This window comes from Microtus oregoni, unplaced genomic scaffold (assembly GCF_018167655.1).
Source record: "Microtus oregoni isolate MIOR12 unplaced genomic scaffold, Mior012 000000F_ref0000247, whole genome shotgun sequence".
NCBI lineage: Eukaryota > Metazoa > Chordata > Mammalia > Rodentia > Cricetidae > Microtus > Microtus oregoni.
Window position 1 is genome coordinate 93,290,302 of NW_024543059.1, and position 17,446 is coordinate 93,307,747.

At 41.1% G+C, this 17,446-nt stretch overlaps 1 protein-coding gene across 3 annotated transcripts in view; it reads left to right on the forward strand.

Annotated features, from left to right (window-relative positions):
• The window catches only part of LOC121457994 (S-adenosylhomocysteine hydrolase-like protein 1), a 34,273-nt gene extending 24,297 nt beyond the window's left edge, over nt 1-9,976 (forward strand). The window contains exons 6-17 of one of the 3 annotated variants that reach the window (XM_041667140.1): nt 555-649; nt 1,478-1,584; nt 2,395-2,511; nt 2,758-2,821; nt 3,700-3,788; nt 4,186-4,256; nt 4,565-4,659; nt 4,739-4,837; nt 5,261-5,329; nt 5,645-5,723; nt 7,439-7,559; nt 7,974-9,976. In XM_041667140.1, coding sequence (XP_041523074.1) covers nt 555-649; nt 1,478-1,584; nt 2,395-2,511; nt 2,758-2,821; nt 3,700-3,788; nt 4,186-4,256; nt 4,565-4,659; nt 4,739-4,837; nt 5,261-5,329; nt 5,645-5,723; nt 7,439-7,559; nt 7,974-7,980 — 1,013 coding nt within the window. In that variant the 3' untranslated portion in view covers nt 7,981-9,976. Of the gene's footprint in view, nt 1-554; nt 650-1,477; nt 1,585-2,394; nt 2,512-2,757; nt 2,822-3,699; nt 3,789-4,185; nt 4,257-4,564; nt 4,660-4,738; nt 4,838-5,260; nt 5,330-5,644; nt 5,724-7,438; nt 7,564-7,973 lie in introns of those variants that run through there. The other 2 variants (XM_041667214.1, XM_041667289.1) reach the window with 2 other exon arrangements.
• The last annotated feature ends 7,470 nt before the right edge of the window (nt 9,977-17,446 follow it).

The following is a 17,446-nucleotide window of genomic DNA, read 5'->3' on the forward strand; positions in this document are numbered from 1 at the left end:
TCTAGGGCTTGCTCTAATTCTTGCCTGATAAGCGTTTATTGTAGAAGATTTAGGAAATTCAAAATAACCAAAGATTTGGCAAGTTGCTTTCTATGCATTATATTGGTGAGCCAAATCTTAGTGTGTGCACGTTTTTATAACCTAAACGTTGCATTTTCAGAAGTAATTTTTCTTGTCACTCAAAACTGACCACATCGTTCGTTCATACGGCCACATGATTTTACTTCCTCATTGAACATTTACATTATTTTTGAGATGTCTGCTGATGTACACGTGTTCTAGAAGGAGCTTTGTTTTACATATTTAATTTTGCCTCCTTAAGATGCAGTATAAAGTAAAATTGGCCTTTATGGCTTCAAGATATTTTTGAAACAAAAACCTCTTAATTCCTAACTAAAGTAATTTCTAAACTGAAAGTACTATTTGATTTTACTTTTTACTCTTTAAGTTTCATCTTTAGAATTGTTTCTTGTCTTCTTCACATGGATTTCAGAAAGTGGTACTGATGTAGGATGCACCTCAAAGGAAGATAGCTGATTTATTTGTCTCCATAGGAGTTGCAGTGTTCGCTTGGAAGGGCGAGTCGGAAGATGATTTCTGGTGGTGCATTGACCGCTGTGTCAACATGGATGGGTGGCAAGCTAACATGGTAATAATTCATGTCCATTCCATACTTTTGACTATGGATTTATTTCCTTTTCTCCCTTAAAGCATGGTTCCCTAAATATATTTTTGTATGTTTGATCTTATTTACTGACTCTATTGCTAAAGTGTTCATAACACAATACCTACTCGGTTTGGGTCTGAGGCACACAAGGCCCTGGATTCAATCTCCAGCACCAAAAAAAGAAAGAAAGGAAGGAAGGAAGGAAGAGAAAGAGAAAGAAAGAAAAGGAAAGAAAAGAAAGAAAGGAAAGGAAAAAAGTCTCTGAGTACTGAATGGAAATGTGGGGGAAGGGTAAGCTTAGGTGGACATGGTTGAAAACACAGCAAAATGAACAGGAGGAAGTGATGTGGTCCCTCTTTGGAGTAGGACTTTTATTTCTTCCCTTCCTGCCCCAGCTCTCCTTCTGCATTCAAGGAGCTGCATATTTCAGCTAGACTGAAAATGAGTCCAAGATTTGTAAAATTTGTTTACTGTAGCTGGGCATGGTTGTGCATGCCTGTAATCCCAGCATTTGAGAGGCTAAAGCAGGAGGAGTCCTTGCTTAGACCAGCCTGAGCAACATAGCAAGATCTAATCTTCAAAACAAAACAAAATCTTTCCACTGTAACCCAGAACACATTTAGGAATTCTTTTAACCACTTTACACCAATAGATTTAACTGTTTCCACTGTCTATGCCTACTCTGTGGATCTTTAAGAAGTGCTCTTCCAAGACATACAGGGCTCTCTCACTAGTGTAGAAAGTGGGCTCAAAGTTCCCCCTAGCTCTAGCAGCCTGAATGCCCATAGAAGTCTTCTGGCTGTTCTGTAGATCCTGGATGATGGGGGAGACTTAACCCACTGGGTTTATAAGAAGTATCCAAACGTGTTTAAGAAGATCCGAGGCATTGTGGAAGAGAGCGTGACTGGTGTTCACAGGTAACAGATTCTGGAGTAGCTGCCCCTTGTGTCCTTGCCTCATCAAATTCTTCTGGTCTCTCCTAGGCTTTAGGGCTGTGTTTCAGACGTAAAATAACTAAGTGGGAGTGTCTTCCTTGGATAAAACTGAGTTTTTTACTTTTGAAAATCAAAGTTGCCTTAGAAGGAGTTTTTTTTCCAGATTCTAATTCACATGTTTTTTACCTCTCCCATTTATTCCACTAAATAATTAATTATCAATTATTTGGGGGAAGGGCTGTAGCGAATATTGTGTCTTGGAAAATTGTATTCAATGTTGTATTGTAGTCTTACATTTTAAATATGGAGGGGAAAGCCTATTGCAAAACTACATGTGATGCAAGAAAAAGTAAAACTGGAGATGCACTGGTGGCTTGGTGGAAATAACTAAATGCTATCTAGGAGTATTGCTCTACTGGGGGCACACTGCACATGATTGTTCTCACAGACACAGGAAACCACATCAGAATCATTGTAATCTTTGTTTACCAGAAGTAGACATGAGTGTTTAAAGCTAGAAAAATGCTGGCCTAAGAATATAGTGTTCCTTTTGTGGAAGAGCAGTGAATTATTTGAACTGAAAATGTATATATTCCTTCCAAAATTAAAGGGTAAAGATAGAAGAAATGAGTTGAGAAATGACAAGAAAATAATCATGTTTCCAAATAAATAAGACTTAGGTGATAACCAACACTAAGAAGGGCAGCATGGAATTTGAAGCAGGTTTTGCTGTGTACTGTTTTATCACCTAACTTCGTATGTGTTTGTTTTTGTGGCTTCTTCTCCCTTTAGGCTGTATCAGCTCTCCAAAGCTGGCAAGCTCTGTGTTCCAGCCATGAATGTCAATGATTCTGTTACCAAACAGAAGTTTGATAACTTGTACTGCTGCCGAGAATCCATTTTGGATGGGTATGTTCAAATGTGTATATTCAGACTTGTAGGGAACCAGTGGGATTTGTTTGACATGCTAGTCTGATACCTACAGCTTGCCTCTGTGGTCTCCCTCCTTTACATGTCATTAAAGGGGCCTGTTTCACAGTGACCTCAGCCAGCTTCCAGTTGAATTTCTCTTGGGCATTGCCCTACGCTTTAATTTGGTACAATGGGACTGAGTTGCTAATACTGTTTGAGTTGAGTCCTTGTCTTTTTCCACAGCCTGAAGAGGACCACAGATGTGATGTTTGGTGGGAAACAAGTGGTGGTGTGTGGTTATGGTGAGGTAAATAGCTGGGCCCCTGTGTCTCTGTTTTTTCTTACCAGAAGGGCTTAATAGAAACACTGGGTGAAGGAGTCAGGCTGGAAACGTTGTTGAATTGATCAGAGTATGTTTCCATACTGTGCTTGAAAACAGTAGCTCTCGGGAGGAGAGGAAGGGGGATCTCTGTGAGGCCAGCCTGGGCTACAAAGTGAGTTCCAGGACAGCTAGGGCTACACAGAGAAACCCTGTCTTGAAAAACCAAGAAAAAAAAAAAAAGAAAATAGTAGCAAAAGTCTTCTTCATATATGTGAATTAAAGGTATAGAATGTATTGACTTTTCATATTTTGCCAGTTTTTCTTATTGATTGATGTCAACATTATTGCTTCCCTAGTTATAATCTTTTATGAAATACAATTCAAGTGAATAAGTAGCATTTTATCCCCATTTTATGACTTGCATTAGAATGGAGAAACTGACATGACATTATAGTTGACTGTCTCTAAGCTGGAATAGGGTCTAGGAAGTTTTATTATTGTCTTCAGCAATGGTCCACTAAAGTTCTTGGGCTGCTGGCTATTGAGTGGACACATTGCCAGTGAGTTCACCGGGTTTTTATGGAATACGAACTCAGAGTTGTTCTTGTTTGATCTTGTTTCCATAATGTTAACTGTTACCCAAAGCCTCCCTTTCCCCCACTCTTGTTACAACATGTCTACTAAATTATCTCTAATTGAAGTTTACAACCTGGTTTAGGTTTCTCTCTGCTCCAGCTGGGTTGGAGTGTTCACTTAAATGATGAGTAATTCAAAGAAGATTAATTCCTGCCTCCTCAGAACCTTGTCTGCCCCCAATGATCATGTTATTAGACCTGGCAACTTGCCTTTCCTGTGTTCTGCAGGTAGGAAAGGGCTGCTGTGCTGCTCTCAAGGCCCTTGGAGCAATTGTCTACATCACAGAAATTGACCCCATCTGTGCTCTGCAGGCCTGGTAAGGCTAGAGTAATGAGTCTATTAGATTTGATATACGTGCTTTTTATTTCTGAGAGTTGATGATTGAATCACTTGGTTGTTTTTCATAGAAGTCTCCCAGGAAGAGAAGAATAATATGGCTTTGTTCCCTTCACACTAATTCTAGGGCCTCTTGACATTTTTTCTTCCTGTGTAGAATCTTGGGGCTCTGCAGGAGCCAGTATGTATGCAGTTTAGTATAACTTATCACTTACTGTTTCTGGGAGATAATGTTATCTTTTACCTCAGAAGGAGATTTTGTTTTCTAATTTCGTGATCATTTCAGAAAGTTTTATCAATGACACACACGCACACACACACACACACACACACACACACACTTTGCTTTGCTTATAGTGTTACTTCTTTCCTTCCAGCATGGATGGGTTCAGGGTGGTGAAGCTAAATGAAGTCATCCGGCAGGTCGATGTTGTAATAACTTGCACAGGTGAGTATCAGTGCCTTGGTACATGTAGAGCAAAGTTAACTCTCAGGCTGAATCTCAAAAGGGACACAAAAGGAAATACCTGTCTGTATGAAGTCTCAGGCTTAGAGTAAGTTCTCAGAACTTTTAATGTTTTCCAAAAGAAAGAGCTTTTCCCTTGGTGATTTTTCATATTTTGTTATACATATCTTTCTCACAGTGTGTGCAAGCTCTTTTGTGGAAGCAGATGTCTCCCAGGTTCTAACTGGAAATAGCTGGTACTTGAAGTGCCCAGCATCTTCTTCTTCCTCAGCCACTCTTCTTTATTTTAGGAAATAAGAATGTGGTGACACGGGAGCATTTGGACCGAATGAAAAATAGTTGCATCGTATGCAATATGGGCCACTCCAACACGGAAATCGATGTGGTGAGGTTTCTCCTGTTAGAGCTGTGCTTTTGTCTGCATTTCACTAGAGCCACAACGGACTAACCGTTCTTCCTTCCAGACCAGCCTCCGCACTCCAGAGCTAACATGGGAGCGAGTGCGCTCTCAGGTGGACCATGTCATTTGGCCTGATGGCAAACGAGTTGTCCTTCTTGCAGAGGTAACACACACCGAAGACTGTACAGGGTACTAGATCCACAGGGAGGGGGAGGTAACACACACCGAAGACTGTACAGGGTACTAGATCCACGGGGGGGGGGGGGGGGGGGGGGGAGACAGTGGGAAATACTAGGACCCATGTTCCTCGGAGTCCTGTCTTCCGATAAAGGTGTGTTTCCCCAACTGTCTATCCCCTAAAAGAGAAGCACTCAGGGAAACCTCCCTTTTGCTAAGTACATACACTGTTTCCTGCCCTTGACTGATTTCAGCCTTCACACAGATTTGTAAAGTACTAAAACCTGGAGTCCTGCTCTGAAACTGTAATTCTTCCTCTCCAAGTGGAGTGCAGAGGATGTAAAGTCTTTCTTTCCTGTGTTTGAGAACCTGAAAGATGGCAGCTCAGCTCATCTCTCTTCCCTTCCAGGGTCGTTTACTCAATTTGAGCTGCTCCACAGTTCCTACCTTTGTTCTCTCTATCACAGCTACAACACAGGTATGTGGTGAGATATATGGAACTGGGCACAGTACAGATCAGGGTTCTGGTGAGAATATTGCACTTCTTGTCCTAGGTTGTTGAGGCTCACACTTTCTCCTCTGATTGTGTCTCTGTATTGACTGCTCAGCTGAAATTACAGTGTTCAGCTTAGTTATTTCAGTGTGTCTCTTGTTAGAAACCAAACAAAACATCACTTGCACTTGTATCAGCTAGTGTTTATCTCAGGGCAGAGTTCTGAGTGCTCTCAGGATGAGCACTGTTATGTCCCTGTCTAAGAAGTGCTTTGTTTCCTGGTCCTCCTCCCCACTTTAGGCTTTGGCACTGATAGAACTCTATAATGCACCTGAGGGGCGCTACAAACAGGATGTGTACTTACTTCCTAAGAAAATGGGTGAGTAGAAGCTGAAACCTGCATTAATCCTGGTTGGCTGCATGACTTTGTAAAATTACTTTCCTGAAAAAAAATCACTGGATATAGTTGGGTTCTGATTGCTCTTCTAGTGCCTAATAGATGCTTGGCCTTAGGAGGCATTCTGTTAGCACCACGAGCCTCCATATTTTATGAGTAATAACATGAGAATAACACTGTGTTTTACAGAATTGTAGAATCTGAGCTAAATAAGGAAGGTGTTCTTATCCTTCCAGAGCTCATCAGATTTCCCAGTGCAACTAAGTACAGCCTAGACCAAAGTGAGAGAAACAGAAACAAGTTGTCCTATCATTCTCTTTCTCAACCTTCTGTACCTCTGTATGATTACTTAAACTTTGTTCATGTGGCATAAACATCTCTAACTCTTTGCCTTTCTTCATAGTGGTACCCAGCACATACATTTAGCTAGTCCAGATGCTTGACTAAGCTAAAAGACAGCTTGCTGGCTGGAGAGATAGATGCTAGTGGTTAAGAGCACTTGCTGCGTATGCAGAGATCTCAGGTTCAGGTCCCAGCACCCACATGGTGGCTCACAGCCATCTGTAACTCCAGTTCCAAGGGACCTAGTGCCCTCTTCTGGGCTTGATGAGCACCAGGCACACATGTGGTACAAACATGCAGGAAAAGATGTATACACATTTTAAAAAATTAAATTCTTACTCTGTTTTCTTCAAATGATTGCTCTTGGATTTTTGTTTGTTTAATTTTTTTATGTATGTGGGTGTTTTGATTTTTTTTTATGTTTATGGGTGTTTTGCCTACCTGTATATCTGACTACAGGCTTGCCTGTTGCTTGTCAAAGATAAAAGAGGGTATCAGATTGCCTGGAACTGAAGTTACAAATGAGCTGCCACATGGGTGCTGGAAATCAAACCTGGGTCTAGGAAGAACAGCAAGTGCCTTAACTTTTGAGCCATGTCTCTAGCTGCTAGATTTTTTTTTTAAGAAGTTGTATTCATAAAAGTTAGGGAAATTTATCTATGGAACAGTAGTAAACATGTGCCTTAGAAATCCATGAGCCCCGGGCTGGAGAGATGGCTCAGAGGTTAAGAGCATTGCCTGCTCTTCCAATGGTCCTGAGTTCAATTCCCAGCAACCACATGGTGGCTCACAACCATCTGTAATGGGGTCTGGTGCCCTCCTCTGGCCTGTGGGCATACACACAGACAGAATATTGTATACATAATAAATAAATAAATATTAAAAAAAAATCCATGAGCCTAAAATTTGTGGCTTTAGGAATCTTACCCTAAATAAATGTCAGTGATAGTAGGCTCTTTTGAACCTGCTGGAATCTTCTTTGTGATTCATGATTTAAACAATAATTTAATCTAGTTAAGGAAGTTGCCACAGGAAGCTGAGTGTAGTATATGACATGGTAACCACTCAGGTGAAGCCTAATCTGACAGAGAAAGATGGGGAAGTATAAGTTAGCCATGTGCTGACCTTGTAGATGGCCTTTACTTGCCCTTGTGGGTACTAAAAGAGGTAATTTCCCTCTTTGCAGCTTTGAAAGTTTTCTTAATTAATCAAATATTTCAAGTTGTGGTTTTTTTCAGGGTTATTCCATTTTTGTTGTCTTCCTAAGTGGCTTTAAAATGAAGATAGAGGGGGAGACTATCCTAGGAGGCATATCTGACTAGTCTCCTGCTCCCCTGCTACTTTTCTCTTCCTAGACGAATATGTTGCCAGCTTGCACCTGCCGTCATTTGATGCCCACCTGACCGAACTGACAGATGACCAAGCAAAGTATCTGGGACTCAACAAAAATGGGCCATTCAAACCTAATTACTACAGGTAACTAGGAAAAAGACAATAAAGAGCTTCTTCCCCAATGTTAGATCAGCCAGCACAGCCAGCTTTCTTCAGCAAAGGTGTGTCATGCCTGCTATTGAAGAGTATAAGGCCACCACTGCAAATTAGCAGGGAAATGACCAGGTTGTTGAGTCCAGTGTTTGCCTATCATAGGGAGTCACTCCATGGGTTCAGTCCCCAGCCCTGCAGAAAACCAGATTAACAAGGTAGAAAAATTGTGAATCTGCCAATAAATGTAAAGTATTCTAAAGCTTTAGAAGGGGAGCTTCACCCCAGGAGGAACCCATGTAGAAATCCCTCCAGTCTGGGCTGGGAGGAAGCTGGAGACAATACTGTAGCTGATCCCTTGATGCTCATATAGACGGCATGTTAACTGGTCCATCTCTCTCTTTTCAGATACTAATGGACGTATTACAGTGACCAGTCCACATGAACCACCCAACTCTAATAGAGTATTTTTTAAGATAACTTTTATTTTCTTCTTCTTACTTTCCTTTTGATTTTTTTCTATAATTTCATTTTTGTTTTCTCATCTCATCATTCGAGTTTTGCAGACCACACAGAAACTTGCTCCATGGCTCTTTAGGTGAAACTGAGGTTGAAGGTTTCTCACCGTAATCACTAAAGAAAGGTTTAACTCTGCAGCCCAGAAAGTCGATTCTTTAACCATTTGTGGGGACTTTGGTTGTATTTAATTATCTTATTAACAAAAAATGCTAAGATATCTCCTATGTGGAACAATCTGCAGTGTCTAAATTGCCTTAAAAGAGCCAGTTTCCTTGCTGCTGGAACTAGTGTTCTTTCACTTCTTCAGAAGAGCCAGGATGGTCCTTCCAGCCAGGTAGGTTAGATGTAGGTGGTGCATGTCCACTCCCCCTAGAAACTCTAAGCTGTGTTTCCTGTGTAAGGTGGCATGTCTGGCGCAGAGTTGTGTTGTTAAACTCAGTAGGTTCACTTGGATTTGTAGTTCAGCCCTTCCACCAGTCTCTCTCGTTGTAGTTTTTAACTAAACTGCATTCTATCAAGTTGAATTTTGTCCCTTAGCATTTATTTCTGTTGTATTTCTTTAAATTAAGGAAAAATTTTATGTTGACACTGAGGAACAGCTCAGGTGGTTACCAATATCTCTTGAACCTTTGAAGCGAAGTATGAAGAGGTGAGGCTAGAAAAATACTAGTCTCAGACTCTGATGAGCCCCTTGTGTTTCTAGCCCATAGTTTATAGCATCAGTGAACTGGAGCCATAAGCAAAATTTCCTAGCTCTGCCTCATGCAGCTTATGCTGACAGCCAATTTCTTGAGCCATTACTCAGTATAAAACACTGAGCCCCATCTTTAGGGTTTATCCTTTAAGAGCAAACTTGTGGGCAGCTGTGCTTCTGCAACCTAAACTATTTGAAGGGATGTTTGTATAGATGGGGAGAAAGAATGATAAATTGGGCCAAGGTGAAACAAATATAACTATATAATATGTCCAGAACTGTAGGCCTTGTCTGGTGTTAGCTTTATAGACATGGTGCCGCTTTTGATTGACACTTGCCACAAAAAAGTAAATGAATAAAAATTATAAGCTGAGATCTTAAGGAAGAGTTGGTAGAGAAAGTACATCCTGATTCATGTTCCAAGATAATTCCAAGAGGCCCTCTAATGATCAGAGAGATTTATTCCCAGGCCACTCACCCCGCTAGCCAGTATCTCTGCATAGTCAAACGAGCTTCATGCTCACAAGCTTTAAGTATATAATTATCCAGGATTTTAAGTCCTGAATGTGTTCTAGCTTGTGATCCTTCAAAGATGGGTTATGCGTTGTTAATTCTAGGTACTAGAAATGTTTACGTCTCTCTTTCCACTGATTAGAGAAACAGGCATCAAAAAGAGAAATACAAGAAAGGAAAGCTTTTACCCTGCATCTTCTTAGCAGGGAACAATTATCTTGCCAAAACTTTTTTGCCTTTCCTCTCCCGTTTCTCCCTACTCAGTCTCTTCTTGCTCCTTGCCAATGTGATCGTGCTTTCTTCTCTATATATGCTAACATTTGAAGACCCCGTTCCTAGGGCACTTAACCAGCCAGTCAGAACACCACATTCAGGAGGGACTTACCTTGGCCAACAACAGTGTATCCATTTGGTCAGCTGTGCTGGAGGGAAGGGGCCCAGTTCTTGCTGTCCTCTAATCTGCCCTCTGGTCCTGTGTCTATTACTGTGTCCATAGGAATAATAGGTAAGGGCTCGTCTCTGTCAAGCCATGTAACAAAGGACACTGGAAAATGTCTGGCATCAGAGGGAACATGTGGAGACCAACTTGGGAGGAAAATAATCATTTTGTATTGAATGATTTTTAATGAATGCAATATTAATCCTTGCAGATGAGCAATAATCATTAAAATCAATTAAAATGTAAGGTTTACTGGTAGTCTTGTGTTTTTTGGGTTTTTTTTTTTTTTTTTTTTTTTTGGTTAAATAGCAAAATTTCATTAGACCCCATTTCCTAGGATGAGACAAGCCATTTGAAGACAAGGTCTGGCTTTCATAAGCTGGCTTCAGACTTCTTGGCTTAAGTCCTCCTGACTCAGTCTTCCCTGTAGCTGGGACTATAGGCTTAAACCACTGCACTATTGTCATTGATGTCTTAAGTTGCAATGATCTGGATGTTGAACATCCTCCTAAAAGTCAGTGCATTAAGACTGACATCACTATTGAGAGGTGTACTGGAACCTTTAGGATGTAGGACGTAATAGAAGGTGCTTGGGTCACTTGAAGGACCGGAGAGTGCCCTTGGAAGGAATGGGTGTGACATCACCCATCTTTTTGCTTCCTGGCTAGTGAGATGAGTAGCTTTATTTCCACCTTAAATGTTTATCTTACTGTTAGACCCAAAGTAATTGACCAGTCAATCATGGACTAAAACATGCCTCCAGAATTTGTAAGCTAAAATAATGTTTTGTTTTTTGTCCTTAATGGTTTATTTATTTCTATTTTATGTGCATTGGTGTTTTGCCTGCATATATATCTATGTGAGGGTGTCAGATTCCCTGGAACTGGACTTACAGACAGTTGTGAACTACCACATGGGGGCTGGGCATTGAACCCAGGTCCTCTGGGAGGGCAGTCAATGCTCTTAAATGCTGAGCCATCTCTCCAGCTTCCCAAAATAATTTTTTTTATCTTTATAAGTTGGTTATCTCATCAGGCAGTGGTGGCGCACACCTTTAATCCCAGCACTCAGGAGGCAGAGGCAGGTGGATCTCTATGAGTTCAAGGCCAGCCTGGTCTACAAGAGCTAGTTCCAGGACAGGCTTCAAAGCTACAGAGAAACCCTGTCTCAAAAAACCAAAATTAATAATAAAGTTGGTTTTCTCAGGTATTTACAAGAGTGATGAAAAGCTGGCTAATACATATGGATAGCTGTCTTAGTTCTTGCTGCTTTAAAAGAACATGTGATGACTTGGTGACGTTTTTGCCTTGCGATTATGAGAACCTGTGGGCTCTGGCCCATTCTCATAACCCCAGCACAGGAGACAGAAGAGAACTCCTGGGGCAATCAAGCCTGTTGTTGAGCTCCAGGCCAATGAGTGGCCTTGTCTTGAAGGAGGGGGATTCTGTACCTAAGGATGACACCCGGGATTATTCTCTGGCCAGTAAATGCACACATATGCATATAGACCTTCACACATACACACAAAACTATTCGTGAAACTTGGTGTTCTAAAGGATAGATATTTACTCTCAACATTGCTGGAGGCTGAGATGGCCAGGATGAAGTAATCAGCAGGTTGGTGTCAGAAACAGGCTGTTCTCTGCTTCCAAGATAGTGCCTCTTGCACCCTCACAGTGAAAATCCAAACAGGACCTAACAGTTTCCCTCCAGTCCATTCATTTGGTCTCTGACCCAAATGACATAATCACTTCGTAAAAGCCCCACCCCTAATATCACATTGGTGAATCAGTTTCAACTGATGGATTTGAGGGCATATATTCAGGCCACAGAAATTCTGCCCCAGCCTCCAGGGGGAAAATCTTAGCTAGAAAATAATCTAGTAGCTTCAAAATTTCTACTCCGACACCAGTTGAAAAGTAACTCCAGAGGCTCATCCAAATCAGAAATGAGTATTAAGATATAGTTCATCCTGGGGCCAGTGGCAAAACTAATCACATCGTTTATCCAAATGCAAAGACATTATAGGCACTGGATAGCTGATGTGGGACAGCCCTCTGTATGCTGTTAATATGTTTCATTACTATTGGTTAATAAGCTGCTTTGGCCTATCGCAGGGAAAAATATAGTGAGGCTGGCAAGCCAAACTGAATACAGGAAGAAAGAAGGCAGAGTCGGATGCCAGAGAAGCAAGGTGTTAGGTAGCGCCATGGCCACGTGGCAATACATGGATTAATAGAAATGGGTTAATTTAAGATTATGTAAAGGCTAGTTAATAAATAAGCCTGAGATAATAGGCCAAACAGTTTGTAATTAATATTAAGGCTTAGAATAGTTATTCGGGAACTGGTGGGCAGGAGAAAAAATGGTGCCCAACGTAGGGCATTGTACATCCACAGAAAGCCTGAGAAAGCTTTTTTAAAAAAGGATTCTAGACACACAAGGTCAGAAATGGCTTTTTGGTAGCCATATTTTTTCAGATAGGCTCTGTTTGCTTGTGGCAAGCAGATGTACAGCTCCTTTAAGATATGGCCTCCTGTTTCATGCTTTTTTTTTTTTTGAGAGATCCTGCTACAGAGCACTTAAGTAGGGTTTGTGGGCAGCATGTTATAAGCTGCTTGATGGCGGCATAGACCTGCTGCGTCCCCAGAGTTGGGTCAGTAAGCATGGCTCCCAGAGCTAGCAGTGAACATACCTCTACCATGTTAAAAAGTCAGACAGGCGAAGCCAACAGCCAAAGCCTTGGCTTTGGTCCTAACCATGCCCGCTTAGCATTTTTTAAAACTCTCCTGGTCAAAAAATGATTACAGATACACAATAAAGACAGATTTCAGACAAAACACCCTCTAAATGGGTCACAATGTATTTGATAAATATACATAGGCTTGGGAAGAAAAGGATAGAGTCATAAATTAAAAACTAAAGATAATAAACAGGTTCAAATAAATAAGCCGGGCGATAGTGGCTCACACCTTTAATCCCAGCACTCAGGAGGCAGAGGCAGGCAGATCTCTGTGAGTTCGAGACCAGCCTGGTCTACAAGAGCTAGTTCCAGGACAGGCTCCAAAGCTATAGAGAAACCCTGTCTCGAAAAAAAACAAAACCAAATAAATAATAAAGTTATAATAAGCCACATAAAAATGAGAAAATATACAGTCTGGATTATGTATACTATTGTGTTTTCTTTGGATTTTTTGACTCTTAATGAGCTAACTACAGAGAGACTTTTGATTGTGAGGGCTGCTAAGCTAAACCAACATAAAGGTATCTTGACTTCAAAATTTGGGTCTAAGTATGTTGCTTTGAAAAGAGCTTCTGCTTCTGTTTCCACAGAAGATGAGAAGCTGTGGATTCCTCCTATAATGGTTTGGTTGAGCAAGACCCTCTGAGGTATCCATGGAAGTGATGACCCAGGTGATCTAACGTCCCAAACAGCGTCAAGGCTGTTGAGATTATGCAGCATCACAGACTACTACAGCCAAGACTTAACCGCAATGCTAAATTTTCTCAACCGCAATGCTAAATTTTCTCAGGATCCCCATAAGATTCTAGCATCCCCAATCAACAAAAAGTAGTATAGAAAACTATATCCAAATTCCCAAAATATTGTTTATAAGTGTTTGTTTTCATTTAAAGAGGATTGGTTATAAATGGTTAATGTTCATAGGCAATCTCTTTCTAAAGAAAAAAAGGGGATATGATATAGAAATGATTTTTAGAAAGGTAGATTATTAAGTCTGTAATCAAAAAAAAACTGTTAGTCTCAGAATACATTGGCATGAATTTTGGTTTATTAATACAAATTTAAGGTCAAATTTGCTATACTATATATTTCTACTCTTGTTTAAGGTGTTATGATTATGCAACTCGTTTAAGAATGTAATGTTTAAAAATACAAATTAAAAATCATATAATAGTCAAACTTATAGTATTAGATTTTTTAGAGATCTAGATAGATACTCTTTCTTCAAAGAAAATGCAAAAATAGTAACAAGTCCTAACTAAAACCTATCTCCTGAACCTCCCCAATTTAAAACATCATTCATCTTGTGTCGCTAAGAGGCAAGGGATTTCCCAAACTGAAAGCCAGTGGACTGTGGCATGTTTTTGTAGCAGCCTTCCACTTTGGGTTCAATTCCCAGCACTCACAGGGCAGCTCACAACTGTCTTTAAGTCCAGTTCCAGGGGATACGGCACCCTCACACAGACATACATACAGGCAAAACACCAATACACATAAAAATAAATTATTTTTAAATGCTAATCATAGACATAAAAACATCCTGGTTTGTTTATTTCAGAGAACTCAATCCTGAGGAGAACTGCTCACATGCCTTCTCAGGATATGAAGAGCTCCTAATTTCTTAAAATTTAGTTCTTGTGAGCTGCTTTACAGTTGTTTATGAAAATCTTAGCCGCTCTTGAGTCCTATCTTTCTACCTCCCCAGATCTGAAGGAGCGGAAGCCTGTCCTAAGCCCCTTTGCTCCCACTAGTGTGAATCTCTTAAGGGCTCACAGGAAACAAAGGTGGCAGACTACTCTGACTGGACCTGCTACCCTAGTGAAGCCAATTATCAGATAAGTAATACAATGAAAGGCATGTGCCTGGGAGCCCCTCCTGGAAGTTTGCCTGTTAATAGTTTTTACCTGCAAGTTTCTGTGTGTTGCCAGAGGGCTTTGACAGCTTTGCTGTTGCAGGTCATGCTAGCCCCCTTCACCGTGAACACCTTCATTGTTAATAATGTCTTTCCAGATCATGTTATCCCAATTCTCCCTAACACACAAATAACGGAATAGTAATACTCATATCCTCCTAACACACGAACAATGGAAATACATCCTCCTAACACACGGATAATGGAATAGCAATACTCACATCCTTCTAACACATGAATAATGGAAATACATCCTCCTGACACCCGGATAATGGAATAGCAATACCCACATCCTCCTGACACACGGATAATGGAATAGCAATACCCACATCCTCCTGACACACGGATAATGGAATAGCAATACCCACATCCTTCTAACACACAAATAATGGAAATACATCCTCCTGACACACGAATAATGGCATAGTAATAAATCCTCCTGACACACGGATACTGGAATGGCAATGCTCACATCCTCCTAACACACGAATAATGGAAATACATCCTCCTAACACACGAATAATGGCATAGTAATAAATCCTAACACACGAATAATGGAAATACATCCTCCTAACACACGAATAATGGCATAGTAATAGATCCTCCTGACACACAGATAATGGAATAGCAATGCTCACATCCTCCTGACACACGGATAATGGAATAGTAATAAATCCTCCTAACACACAAATAATGGAAATACATCCTCCCAACACACGAATAATGGAATAGTAATACTCAAATCCCCCTCACCTGTTATAGTGGGTTTGCCCCCACAGGATTATGTGTCTGAACATTCGGTCTCCATCTGGTGGCACTGTTAGGAGGTTGTGAAATCTTTTGGGGGCATGAGCTCTAGCTGTTATCAATGGTCACTGGGGGCAAGCCTGTCTCTGGTTCATATCTGCTAAGATGGCAGGCACTCGTGTTCTGAAGCCATGGATGAAAATCAGTCCTTCCTCCCTTAACGCTGCTTCTGTCTGGTATTCTGTCACAGAATGGAGAGAAAAGTAAATAATGAGTCACTTAAGCCTTAGGAGCCAAAGTCTGGCCAGTCGCTGGTGTTTTTCACCGACAGACACATCTGGGGAATCTGGCTCTTTCCTTGGAATCCCTTCATACATAAAATGTCTCCAGACAGATTCTTCTTTCATTTCTAATCCAAATCTGTGGTCTGGCTTACTAATATTGTGACATCAGTTTTATCAGAGGCCCCCTGTGTGAAGGAACTCATGCCATGAGAATGAGCCCAGGAGATCCCCAAGCCATGTTATCAAGTACTCATGGATGGAATTTAATTCGCTGTTACAATCAATTTTCTGGGGGAAATAAAAAGAAAGCACAGCCTCTCCGGCTCTGTGCTGCTTCCTTTACATGGTTGCAAGTAAAGACACTGGCCACCGCCGATGACCTGACTTCTGTCCTTGGAACCTATGTGATAGGAGGAGAGAACCAACTCGCCTACGTGGCCAGCTGACCTCCATAAGCATGCTGTGCCACACTCAACATGAAATTTTTTCAAAGTTTTTTGAAACCATCACAGAAAGTCAAGTAACAGGTGATTCACCAGACTAAGGACACAATACCCAAAAAGGAGTATGCTCTCTCAAAACACTAATGGAAACTGGGCATGTTTCTTGCCCAGTTCCAGGGTAAGGATTAGGGTAGACTTTGTGTCAGCTGGAACCAAGTGGCAGAACATTCACTTTCAACAAAACGGTAACTGTTTCTGACCATGCCTTTCCCCTGGATACTACTTTTTCATCCTCCGACCATCAGTGAGTAATTGCCAAAGGAATTCTATTATTATGAAAGCCATTCTTTTACCTCTAGTATTTGATCCCTATATTTTTAACCTTGGGTCCTAGCTTGCTTTCTACTGTCATAATAACCACAATGACCAAAAACAACTTGGGAGGAAAGAGTTTATGTATCTTACATACCCTGATCACAGTCTATCACTGAAGGAAGTCAGGGCAGGAACTGAAGCTGAGGCCTTGGAGGATTGCTGCATACTGGTTTGTTCTTCATGGCTTCCTCAGCCTATTTTCTCCAGGCCAGGACCACCCACATTGGGCTGGGCTCTCCTACATCAGTCATTAAACTTCACAGACTTGCACACCGGCTAATCTGATGGAAGCATTTTCTCAATTAAGACTCCCTCTTCCCAGATGTCTAGCTCCTGTTAAACTGACAAAAAAAAAAAAAATCTAACCATACCGTGTGCCTTCCAATCAGCATTTCTGTGTTAAAATAATAATTCTGCCAAGTTTTTAGTTCATCCCAACTTGAAAACCACCTGTGGGGCTTCTGGCTATCCTCAATTAGACAAGCAGAAATGTCTACTCTCAAAGCAGACAAGGGGAAGCCGCCTTAACTTCAGCAGGCAGAAGTTCTGAATGTCAGATGCTGCCCTTCTACAACCTTTAACTCTGAAGGGGCACAAGTCACTGAAGTAGTGGTTCTCCACCTGGGGGTCAAACAACCCTGTCACAGGGGTCACTAAGACCATCGGAAAGCACAGATATGTACATTACGACTCGTAACAGTAGCAAAATGACAGTTATGAAGTAGTAATAAAAATAATTTTATGGTCGGGGGTCACCACAACATGAACTGTATTAAAGGGTCGCAGCATCGTGAGGGTTGAGAACCATCACTCAGTCAAGGTGGCACAATCTAAGCAGCTTCAGGATGTCTAAAAGAGCATTATGTGACCGCGCGCTCCCCATGGTTTGCTCAGCCTTTCTTATAGACCCAGGACCACCGACAAACTGGCAACACCCACAATGGGCTGTGCCCTTTTCCATCAATCACTAATTAAGAAAATGCCCTACAGGTTTGCCTATGGCCAGATCTTATGGAGTCATTTTTCTCAGTCAAGACTCCCTCCTCTCTGATGACTCCAGTTCATGTCAAGTTGACATAAAACTAGCCAGTACAACATCCATATACACATAATGTAAAATTTTAATTAAAAACTTTCATAGGATTAGGCCTGGAGGGAAAGGTGATCCTGATACTATTTATGCATTTGGGTTATATTATCTTGGTCCATCAG